The following is a 12,802-nucleotide window of genomic DNA, read 5'->3' on the forward strand; positions in this document are numbered from 1 at the left end:
GTCCTTGCGCTGGTGTTTGATATAGCTCATAGTGATTTGGTTAGAGAGCCAGATTCATCACAAAGTGATGTGATATTATTTACAGCATTTCTGTTGGACTTCTTTTTTGATGTTTTTTATTAAAGCTTTACAGCACAAGTGCTGAAGGTCTGTAGGACACCTGGTCCTACAGCCTGCTCAAAGACATTAGATACAAAGACATTAGTTACATAAGGTGTGTTTGTAAATTTCAGTGGACAGTTTGTTCGTTTATCAACAGTGTAAAGGCGCTGCTTCTTTATTTGAATAATATGGTCGGCGACAGCATCTGCTCTACCTGATTAAATGGTTACTGACCCAAGGTGTATGTAACATCCTCAGAAAATGACTGTTGAAATTTCAGCTTGGATGGTGTCACTGTGATCACGTTGGTAAACTCATCCTCAGACCAGGAGACTGGAGGGATCCATGTCCTCGTAGTTCAACTTATGGAAGCAAATTATCAAAAGTTAGTTTATATGCAAATCAACTTGTGTATATTATGTTATAGTGTGTTGTTGCATTGAGGAACTCTAGATCTGTGAACTGAGATATTTAGAATTCTGGTAGACTCTGACAACGGTATTGTCATCAATAGTCAGGTAACTAAGAACTTTACAGATAAGAGGATCACTATCCATGGTTTGGTGTGAGAGTTAGCTATATACTTGTAACTGTACTAATTAAAATTACAATTGCAAGTTGGTATGAAAAACATGCATCTGAGACATAGACATTTGAATTATTCCCACAGGGTATCAATTGGAGTACTGGAGTAGATATGGAGAAATTACTAGAAAATTCACTGCTACATGTAGTTTGTCATTGTTTCCTTTGGTAAGTGAGTCAGCTTTATCCCACATAATTTAATTTCGTTTGCTGAGGCATTATAACTAGTAACTGCAAGAGGACTGCTTACTAATTCCTGAAATGTATTTAGCACTAGTTTGAAGGGACAGTCTTTGTGGAAATCGCCAGAGACAACAAAAATAACTAGAATAAAGTAGCATCTTCCTATTTTGAGTGGAAACCCAGCTGCAAAGAAAGTGAACTGATAATGCAGTCACCCATTAACTATTACTATATAAACTTTTGTTGCAAAACTACAACCCTACATAACATCCAGCTAAATAGAAACTGTACAGTGTGCGAAAATACAATGTGTGGCTAGTGCCTAAATGCCAAATTAAAGTGAATATTTAACTTAAGCAGTGTCAGTATTTCAATTTTGGAGTGCTATTTCACTATTTACAATTTTCTAGCTTTGTAAAGTCAAATATTGTTTTTGTAACTTATGTAGCTTTGCACCCTGCATTTACCTTTCCCTAGCTATATTTGTATGAATGAAAGTTGTTTTTGTTTGTTTGACTTCAGGAAACTGTTTCCATACAATCTTTAGGCTGCCAGTGTTCTGCTTCCTTGTGCATGGGTGCATGTAAATCTGGGTGTGAATATCATCTGTATTATGCATGGGTAATAAAATGTTACAAATATAATGTTACTTAAGTAACAACAAAAGTATAAAATAAGGAAATTCGCACAATGTTGTTTTTGGTCTCAAGGTGTACTTGTGACCGCCCAATAAAATCATACAATGTTGCTTCATGAAAGTGCTATATAGTATATACCGTAATTTGCTTTATTTTCGTGCAAAAAAAATTCGTGATAAAAATTTTCGTTGTAAAATTATTTTCGTATGATTTACGTGAATGACTGTTCTATTAGAGTAGTTCGATCTTTTATAAATTTTCGTGCAAGAAATTTTCGCTCAAGTTTTTGCAAATTATTTTACAACGAAAAAAAGCTAATTACGGTAGCTATTATTTTGTATAGGGGCAGCTGAAATTCAATACATTTTAATGTACTGAATATGTTATGTACTTTTAAACTAATTCCAAAACAACAGTACTTGTAGCTAAATAGTAAGTACTGTTCAGGTTTATATGATGCATATAACTACAATAGTAATCGTAGCAAAATTTTGTGGCATCTTCAAAGTTAACATTACTGCAGATCCCACCCAACTCCTGAAAGTTTTCTCACATTTATGTCTATAAAGTTTCTTCTTTGACTGTAGGAAACATTTATGTAATTAAAAAAAAAATTGCTCATCATGTAGGCACATGATATTTGCCTACTTTTTCAAACTTTCATCACTCATAACTTTTTGTGCCACTGTGCTATATAGCAATGCAATTTCTAGCTCTTAGCAAGCATTAATTAGCTTTACGATGCAAGAAAATATTTTGTTCCAGTACTGAGATATGACCTGTGTAACATGACTGGGTGTAGTTTGTGCCCACATGCCCTGTTTTTGGTAGGCCCCAGCCCGGTCACATATTTTCTACTTTGTCTGCTGCAACAGAAAAAAAATTAGCACTCTCTTTGTGAATCTACAAGCATTTTAGCACATGTTTTACAAACTCCGATTACCTTATACAGTACTATTGTCCTAAAGCTGTAACACGGCCTATAAATATTCCTACACAGTGTGTGTGCTCTAAAGTTTAAGCAAAAGTTCAACATGTGCCTAGCGTCAGTGTTCAGTTGATAGCTAACATAGTCATGAAGAGTATCAACATTGTACTGGCTAGCATACCTGCAGGAAACAAACAATTGACTATAACAGTGGACATATGGTTGGTAAAATTTTACTCACCGGCAGCTCCACCACCAGTTCGACCTATAATAAGAAAATTATAAACATATCAAAATTTGATATGATGTTGTATGGTGAAAATGAGAATTATTAAGGCATATTACAACAGATAAGATACAGCGCTGTTTTGAATTTGAAATCTACATTGAAGTTTTAAAGACATGACTAATATGACATGTCACTAATTTATCAAGTTCACCTTTAATATTAATTGAACTTTTGCACATTTAAAATAGCTACATAGAACAGTGAATAACTTTGTACTTTGTAACTTTTCTAATTCAGTATGAAAAAGATTACAGCAGTTTTATGTACTAAGTACATTACCTGTGGGTGTGGGTGTTGCAGCAGCAGTCATAGTAGCAGTGGGTGTAACTGTAGTAGTAGTTGTCATCATTATTACTGGGCATTCCATTGGTGTTGTAGAATTGTCATTACATTGTCCTATAAGTGAACCATCCATACATATGTTCAAATATGAGCAAACATGAAGATGTCTATATAGGTTTTGGGTATGCATATATTGTACTGTTTCAAACAGTACGATAGTACTGTATAGTAGGGACTACAAAGGAGTAGGTGTGGCCCACAAAAAACATTAACCAAAAACCAGCCTCACTTTTCCCAGACGACAATGAGGTAGTATTGGTTAGGAAAAACTAAGCTCAAACAAGCCTTTAGATTGACCCGAAATGCTTTGCTACGAAATTTTAAAAATGATTTATTTAACGGAATTTCTACTGACTGCCTGACCGATGCCATCAGGCAAGCGTAACTCGATAATGGCTAAGGCTACGAGCTTGATTTTTTTTTCACTGTTCGGTGTCACTTCGGCCCGAGAGGTGCCTTTGGCATCATACCGCAGTACGTACAATGCATTCTTCATGGAATTACTAGTGTTGTGTCCAATCATCTTTGCTGACAGTGAAAAGTGTCGATTTGGCTGTAGCAGTGATGGCTTCCTTTCGTAATGGAAATCGTCTGTATTTTTCATAGTGGCTACTTTGATTGCAGAGGTGCTTTTTGAACAGTTCTCGTACTGCTGTGTAATGGGTTGAACATAGCTGACAACAAAGCGTAATAGATACTTCACTTTTTAGACGATAATTGATGTAACTGGGGCGCACGGCACCATTTCTTTCTTTTGATGTGGTATGCATGGCTGTTCACCAGTCATAATAAAAGTTAACAAAGAAGTACACAAACTTTCAACTAGGGTAGGGACCATAGCACATCGATAAAAAGTACTGAAACAAGCTGGAGTAGTGCGCAATATTAAATTACAGTAAAACAATAAGAAGTGTTATATCCCTACTGTGCTCAAGATATGTATCCCTACTGTGCTCAAGATACCATTATGGAAATGCACAGTAGGGATATAACACCTAATTCTTATTGTTTTACTGTGATTTAATATCATGCACTATTCCAGCTTGTTTCAGTACTATACTTTTTATCGATGTGATATGGTCCCTATTCTAGTTGAAATTCCTAATAGTTTGTGTATTCCCATATAAAAGGTCATGACTGTATGCTTATGAAACTAATGCAAGGTGTTTTATTAAAATACACATAATTACTAATGTTCTCATTTACATTTACATTGAAACTCCAGTAGAAGCATTAACATTATTCATCTTTCATGACACTTTTGAGTGTGCAACCTCCATGTTTTATCTGCCTACAAATAAATTTCTTTTTTGTCACAAGTGTCACTAATGTGTTATTAACACACTCATACTGGCTCAGCAAAATAATACACAGTTGTGACACAATGTTGTCACCTAGTGAACATCACTACACTATATATATACTTATGGTGTTTACAAAATGATAAGTACATACCCCTACAGGAGGTTGTGCTATATATCACATGAATAAGAGAACCTGGACAATAAAATTACAAACACATGCACTATGCAGGATGAGGGCAGTTGGGTATTTGTTAGTATATCATGCTATACAGTAGTACTATAAGCACAATACGTGAAGCTAGTACAGAACGAATCCAGCTAAGGCAATGCACAAAAATTGTGGAACATTTCTTAATGTATTGCATCCTACTACCAACGAAAGCCAATACATGACAGACAAGTGTGTATTTTACAAGAACCACGAAAATGCTATTTACACACCTTCATATCTCAGTAATGAGTAAACAAATAAAGCCCATTTTTTTCTGCTAAATCCCTCGGGATGGGACATTTTCCATTCCAAAATTGAGCTAAATTGGTCCAGTGGTTATTGAGATATGCACCTTCAAATTTCAACTTATTTCCTATTTTCTTCAGCTGTTAATTTTCAATTACAAAAATTGCCATAGCTTGTGCAAGCCTTATTAGATTCTTTTCAAATTTGGAGGGTATAATATTATAGCACATTGATTTATACAGATTAGTAGAAGTGGAGCAAAGTTAAGAGTGATTTTCCAAAATTGAAAGTGCGATATTTTTTGTTGGTAGTGTAAACTACTGACAAAACAGTATGAAAATACATTCAGAGTTCATCAAACCCTGAACAATTTTCTCTTATGCCTTTCATGCACATTTTTTTTTTACTTTTCTGCGACTGTTCTGTTAGAGTATCTTGATCGTACTTGTTTCACATGTTTGGTTTTTGCTTTATGCTAATATTCAACTATTTGACCTGGTTTCACTTACTGGCCACACACCCTTCGGGAAAAACAGAAAGTTAAGCTTTAATATAGTACATAAGCAACCTTTATTCATTGAATGAAAGTTTATTTTCTGTAGTTCAAAGCCTATTTGCTCACATGGGTGTTGGACAGACATACCTACATACAGACACGCAGACACATGGTTTAAAAAATGGGCTATTTCTGTTCAGCCATTACTGAGGTACAAATGTGTGAAAATTGTGTTTTCTTGGTTCCTGTAAAATACACACTTGGTTGTTGCACACCTGGATGCATTGGCTTTCCTTGGCCACACAACATACTATCATGTGTCCTGGTGTAACATAAACAAAATAGATAGTAATGATGCTTGTAGCTATTTGGCTGTGTATAGTTCCAATTTGATGGACGCCATCTTGCTACAGACAAACAATAACTTAGTACCTTCACAAATAGGGTAAGTCCATAAGTCTGCCCAGTATATGCTAAATTGATCAACCATAGCATACCTGTAATGAGAAATAAACTAAAAGTTTAGTGAGATATTTTAAATACATCTGCCAAATTAAAATTACCATCACTTCCCACAAATAGTTAATACTCTGTGGCTAATTATAGACATGCTATTTGCATTAAACAACAAAATCACCTAATTATTTCCCTTCAATTAAGTCACAAGCTATAGTAGTTGTAGAATATATTTACTTGTATTCAGCTTTACTTCAAACTGACTACTGCAGGCACTCATAAAAATAATTGTGATGGCAAATTTATTACAGTGAATCCATTACTAGCTGAAGCATGCCAGTAACATCTTCAGAAAGTTCCTGAACCCACTTTTGAACCAGCCAACTCAAAGCTACTGATAGCAATATGTATGTGTATATACATCTACACGAGGAGCACACACATTAAATGAAGGAACCTTGTATGCAGGTAGCTAGATAAAACCTTCTACTTAATCATAGTGTATTATATCTCATTCATGACCTCACCTAAATCTGATGGTACCAGTTCCAGCAGGTGGTGCAGTCCAATAAAGTCTGACGTAAGTCTTTTCGGTATTGTTGGTATGTGTGGCAGCAGTCTGTACATAGGGTAGGACACACAAGCAAAATAATATGCCTATTATATACGTTTGTCACACACTTACCTCATTATCACATTGTGTTTGATAGTAACTGTTATTAGCAGGAACAAAATATGTTCCAGTACGGCTGTCATCAGCCATTACCCTTCCCTGAATCATGAAGCCTTTGAAATCAACATTGGTACTGCCTCCTCGCAGGGTAACTGTGCATAATAGTAACAACATTATTTAAATAGATATGGTTCCGCTTACTAGAATAATTTTCTCCAGGAATGTATGAAGAGTTAGTAAACTGACTGAGGTCCACACAATATGGAAATGGATCAGTAGATATACTTGTACCCGAATGATTTGGTACAACGTCTGTTACATCTCCACAAGCAAAGATTGGAGCTCCAAGTCTCCTTCCCTCCACCACTGCAAGCAATAGACAGGCAATCAGTGTGATATAAACCTGTGTGAAACAAAACAGTACTTAAATAGATGAATTATAAAAGGGATTCCTAAGTTAAAAGAAACAGTGTGTGTAATGTATGCACATGTGTGTGTAGCTGTGTGCATAGTATACGTGTACATGCATGTCATATAATATGCGCTATATTAAATATCAGGTATAGGTAGCCTAAGCTATAACTATTTATGTTGCTCTTCTAGACATTTTACCTCCATACAAGTTAGAAATTAGGTTTAGTTTCCACACACTGCCAATTGGCTTTAAGTTTTATGTGTTTGTGATTTCTTTGTAGCATTAATTATTTGTGACTGGATGATCCAAATCACACATTAGAAGTTTATAAACGGTTTTAAAGAATTAAAGTCAGCATAACTTGCCAAGGATAGCAAGCATACATACAGTGAAACTTATACAAGAGATATATACATCAATCTATTACCTTTCAGACCAGTTCCAGTACTTGTAGTTGCTTGCAGAGTTTCCTGCCAAATAAGACAGAAAATCTGAGCAGTTGGATGAGCGGAGTAGTATAACAAGTGCTCACAAAGGGGAGGAGGGTGGGATGGGCAAGAGATAGACTTCAAAATGGAGGCAGACCACGATTGGAATCCAGACATGAAATTAAAAGGCTGTGCTGACTTCTTAGTGGCTGATAGATAGCAAAATTAACAGAAAAATGTCTGGCCAACATTATCAGGCCATTCACCATGGTAAGTTCTATTCACCTGAGCCCTCATTTTCTTGTTAATAACTCTTGTTACATGGGACAACTACCCAAACATTTAGTAGTGCTTTGAAGCCCTTTAAACACCAGAACTGTTTATCATAAAAGCGCTTTGATATGGGCAAGAAAAGTGAGTTATGAAGCTTTAAAAATATCCAATACATATAATATAGACAATTCAGGCATGCAAATATGTAATTACAACATGAAAACATGCTTGTTCCAGTACAAAACCATTGGGAATGAGCACATGTTCACTTCTTTGATATTACATTTGGTGAGGGCTCAGGTGAATGTATATATACTGACTTCAGTAAACCACTGATTCTTGCCAAGCCAGGCCCTTCGCAAGGCCAGAAACCGATGTTTGAGTTCTCCACACCTCCTAGAAACTGTAGAAAGTACATCTGTTAAACCCGCCTCGAGTGGTACTGAGGGTCATAGTAGCACGATAGTGTAGCTATCCACTGGTGGCGTTAGTTTGATTTTTCCAGATGTGTGATTTGGATCGGATTTGTAAAATCTGGTCACATTTGTTAATACTATTAATACTACTGATAACCGGCATTATTTTAGATGATGGGATATTAACTAAGTGAGTGAGTGATCATTCAGATGCATACACAACATCAGTAATAATACTGCAAACTGTTTGTTGGACAAGTGGAAGTCATAATTCTATATCTATCAAAACATGATAATACACTGTATACAATCTGGATCTACAAATTGATGACTTTCAGTTTATTGGTTTAGTAGTAACTTTTTATTATTGAAACAATACATCCCATAAACCATCCCTACCAAGTAACCACAATAACCACTAATCACAAATATTTGACAACCTCTGTTAACGTGGGTGTGTACCTGCAACATATACTGCATTGTTTCAATCATTAATCATGCAGAAACATGATATGCCACCTACGTACTGTATGATGCTCTCAAAATTTTTTTTGCTCAAGCCTATTATGCTGATCCACCAGCCCACAAAAGTATCCTCAGAGCTATACCCTGCTGCAAGGCCTTAATTGAATAATATTATAAATAATAGACTATTTGAAACCTCAGTCAACTATACCTCAGCCATTAACACACATATATATACCGTGGCGCTGCAGCTAGCTATATAATTACGTATTCTAATTATAGGTCTAATATCTATATATAACTATAGGTCCCAATTGCTCATGCATTTGTTATTTGAACGTATAGCTACAGTATCTCGATTCAAGGGCGGGTGCACTTTAATTTGGTGGAATGCTCTCACTGATAAAGTGGCAGTTCACCATCGCACACTGATGAAGTTGTAGCTATGTGGTGTAAGCTAACAGAAGGACGAAGCTGGATTTTTGTGCTGAAATAGTAATAACCTGTGTGTGATGAATAGTAAATGTTTATCTTATGGATTCAGTCACCGCAAGCATCTGGCCAGCTAGGTCGCTTTCATGATGTTGGGTCAGACCCAATTTATAGAGCAGTTTCAAAACCATGGTAACCAAAAATTACACAATGGACCACACCCAAATCGCCATGTTTTTGTACCAGGCTGTTTCATGTTGCAAGTTAAATTCCTCGCTAAATTCATGCCAAAACTTATTAATACGTAAGTAAAATAGTTGCCAGTGATAGAATAAAGTATGTAGGTGAGTTATTAGGCATTAAAAGATCCGTACTGCCTCCCAACAGGGCAGTTCCGTAGGAAAGACAAATGCGTAAAGATGGATTTGGCCAAATTGCGACCTATTCACCGTCCAAAGGTGGTTAAAACCAGGGGAAACTTGCAGTATAGGTCTTTATCCAGCACCACAGCATCGTACAGCCACATCCTGCCATCCCCTAGTTAGCCAGAATCGCTCATGTGCTGGGATTCCCACTTCGTGTGAAAAAGCAGACAGCAAAATAAGACCGCTAAACTTTAACTGATGGTTGATTTCGACAGTAAAACTTAACTCTAAGTAAATTCACCACTAAGAGTCTTCTTTTGCTGGCGTTTTATCACAGTTTGGTAGTACGCCATCACCGGTCTCGTGCCTTTCAGGAGCTCTGGCTAATCCTGGGATAGCAGGATGTGGCTGTACGCTGCTGTGGTGCTGGATAAAGACCTATACTTCAAGTTTCCCCTAGTTTTAATCACCTTTGGGAGGTGAATAGGTCGCAATTTGGTCAAATCCATTTTTACGAATTTCTCTTTCCTACGAAACTGCCCTGTTGGGAGGCAGTACGTATCTTTTAATGCCTAATAACTCACCTGCATACTTTATCCTATCACTGGCATCTATTTTACTCACGTATTAATAAGTCTTGGCATGAATTTAGCGAGGAATTCAACTTGCAACATCAAGCAGTCTGGTACAAAAACATGGCGATATGGGTGTGGTCCATTGCGTAATTTTTGGTTACCATGGTTTTGAAACTGCTCTTATACGTTTCTTTGGGTCACGCCACTTATATCAGGATCATGTGTTTTTGTCTATCATGATAGGCATACGTAGACCCTCACCCATTTATCAATGGCTGTGCATGAATAATTAAGTCTACATGTCTGTTGCTGTCTGCAAGCTTACATGGAGCCACGCCCACTAATCGAGTACGACGCGAGTTCTCAGTATAGGCAGCAAGTAGCAAATTTGGCGAATTGGCAAAATCGTTATAACTATACCAAAACACCAAACTTATTAAATATTCGAATATTATTTTCATAGCTACATTGTGTCCAAGCATTTGTAGTACCGTATTTCTATAATTATAAACCGTTAAAAATATTTCGTCGAAGGTAGCATCCGACGAAAATTAATTACGCGAAAAATTTTTACCAACGTAATATTCGAGAATTTTTATTTTATTTTATTTTAACTGCTTTTTAATGCAGGCAAGGCCTGCATTAATGGTCTGTGGGCAACTGGTGCCCACAAGTTGAATGAATTCGGTAAACTACTTTCTGGCCACCTGGATCGAGGCTTGGCCATTGGCGTGTCAAGCATATGTCTTTGCTGCAGTCTTTTAAAAACAAAGTTCTCCCTGATCCTAGGAGAGAGGGGTTCGTCTCGCTTCGTCTATTTCGCTGCACATTGGTAATGATGCCATTCCGTGATAGACAGCTACTACAGGACACATTAAATAAAGTATATATGTACAAATGTGCAAGTTGCATGGAATGAGCTTATACCACTCCAGTCCATTGCTTGATTTGTGACGGACAACTTCTAAATCTGGGGCGCAGCCTCCATGGAACGGAGATGCCACACTTCAGTTTCGCTGCTTGTCGTTCTGGTTCTCAAAAAATAGTCGTATAGAATTAATAAAGTTACGTAATTCATTGTTAAAAAATTTTCGTCGCTTGAGGACACCGGTGAAAATTTTTTAACACGAAAATTTATCTCGTGAAAATTTCTCGCAGCTTATATTTATAGAAATACGGTATATAGGTTTCCGCTCTTTCAACAAACCAAGTGTGTAGACACGCCTTACTGCATTATGCTATGCACGCACGCACGCTATTATATCAATTAAACTGTCACCTTCATTTCTTCCTCAGAAGTAGTAACTAGCTAGTAGCTTTGGCCAACGAAGAATTTTCTGCAGCAGCCTTTGACACAAGTGGTATAGCTATTGCAGGAACAGTAGGTGTAGTTATATTGAACGCTATCACGCCACTTTAAATTGATAGTTCCAATAAGAGGCTTTGTTTCAGTATGCGGTCATTTCGGGGCATGGTTATAACCATCAGTTACCTTATATACAGCAAATGGGAACCGCCCAGACCACCACATAGCGTAACTACGCGGTCAGTGAGCGCGCTACTGTACCGGGAATTTTAGTGCCGTTTGAAATTATACTCTTTGCCAAAAAGTTTGAAACAACGTAATTAGCTACATATATATATCACGCAAAACGCCGCGGCGCCTGGTTTCAAACGGAACTGAAATCCCCCGGCGGTAACGCTGCATGGGTCGTCCGCCGGACGGCGCAACGCTACCGATGGGCGGATGATCTGCACATCACTGTACATGCACTGCATGAGAGCCAGCTGTATCAGTCATCTAGCTACAGATCTATACTTCTCCAGTCTGTATAGCTATAGACATGCCGCAGTCTCTATATTAGCTAAACAGTTCAGTTGCAAAGCATGGTAAGGAAGCAACGCCCCACCACCATGCATTACAAACACTGCATGCATGGCCGGGGTATTTACGAAATTGCATGCGGGTTATTAGGCCTTATATTAACTGCATGGCAGTGCATGAGCCCGGCATATAGTGATCAACTAAATTTTAGAAACCTGTGTAGCTAAGTTGATATGATTATTATTATTATATTATTAGTATTGTACTGTGCAGGAATCAATGACAGATTATAACGCACAGGTGTTATGCATATAAGTATATCTAAGTTAATACAAAAATCATTAAGTGTGAGAGAATTAACTACAGGTGCATGGAGGTAAACTATTCCATAATTTAATTACAGAAGGAAAAAATGAAAATTTGTAAGAGTCAATTTTTGCAGAGAGATGGATATAGTATCCTCCTCGATGTAAACATTGTTTAGGTACAAAGTGGCTGGCAGGAATGTCTATAAGGTCATTAATTATCTTGAACATCATAATACATATTTATTTCTCTTTCTCCTTTGCTGTAGATTAGGTAAACTGAGCTGGTTCAACATTCTAGAAAGTTTAAAATAATCATTGTAATAAAATCTTGCAGCAGTTCTTTGGATACTTTCTAGTAAATTAATATTTAGATTACAGGGGAAAAAAAGGCATAAGCCTGTGAGTCCTGCTCATGTACAAAAAGAAAATAATCATTAGATATAATAATCATCAAATAAAATCTTAAAGCTATTTACAGAGTTAGTTGACTCTACTTCGTTAGGTAGACTATTCCAAGCATTTATTGATCTTTTAGAGAAGAAATTACTTCGAGCAGACCTTTATACATGTGGCTTGAACAATTTGAGACTGTGTCCTCTTGTTACACTAGACAATTGTTGGTGAAAAAACATTTCAGACTGTAAGCTGACATTGCCATGTAAAATATTGTACACCATCAACATATTTGCATGATGTCTTCGGTAAGATAGTGAAGGAAGATTTAGAGCACTTAGACGGTCATCATATTCTAAATTAAAAAGTTCTGGAATACATTTTGTAGCTCTTCTTTGTACCTTTTCCAACATCTGACAGTCACCAATATAATTAGGTCCCCAGACAACATTAG

At 36.8% G+C, this 12,802-nt stretch overlaps 1 protein-coding gene and 1 long non-coding RNA gene across 2 annotated transcripts; one reads left to right on the forward strand and one right to left on the reverse strand.

Annotated features, from left to right (window-relative positions):
• The first annotated feature begins 730 nt into the window (after window positions 1-730).
• On the forward strand, window positions 731-1,386 carry LOC136258125 (uncharacterized). Its single transcript, XR_010702589.1, has 2 exons — window positions 731-855; window positions 959-1,386. It is a non-coding gene; the product is annotated as an uncharacterized lncRNA (long non-coding RNA).
• Window positions 1,387-2,412: 1,026 nt separating this feature from the next.
• LOC136257824 (putative defense protein 1) lies at window positions 2,413-11,258 on the reverse strand. Its single transcript, XM_066051123.1, has 8 exons — window positions 11,102-11,258; window positions 6,655-6,856; window positions 6,466-6,605; window positions 6,308-6,399; window positions 5,757-5,821; window positions 3,005-3,121; window positions 2,678-2,701; window positions 2,413-2,617 (listed from the first exon to the last, which is right to left on the reverse strand). Exons 1-8 carry the CDS (start codon window positions 11,105-11,107, stop codon window positions 2,562-2,564), a joined length of 702 nt encoding a protein of 233 aa, XP_065907195.1. The 5' UTR covers window positions 11,108-11,258; the 3' UTR covers window positions 2,413-2,561.
• Between the last annotated feature and the right edge of the window lie 1,544 nt (window positions 11,259-12,802).

Source organism: Dysidea avara, chromosome 6, assembly GCF_963678975.1.
Source record: "Dysidea avara chromosome 6, odDysAvar1.4, whole genome shotgun sequence".
In the NCBI taxonomy this organism is placed as follows: domain Eukaryota; kingdom Metazoa; phylum Porifera; class Demospongiae; order Dictyoceratida; family Dysideidae; genus Dysidea; species Dysidea avara.

Excerpts from the sequence above, each read along its gene's own strand:
- LOC136257824 (XM_066051123.1), bottom strand. Across the intron at positions 6,400-6,465 it reads AAACACAATGTGATAATGAG|ACTGCTGCCACACATACCAA; the intron begins GTAAGTGTGTGA and ends CCCTATGTACAG. Across the intron at positions 5,822-6,307 it reads ACTGGTACCATCAGATTTAG|GTATGCTATGGTTGATCAAT; the intron begins GTGAGGTCATGA and ends TTCTCATTACAG.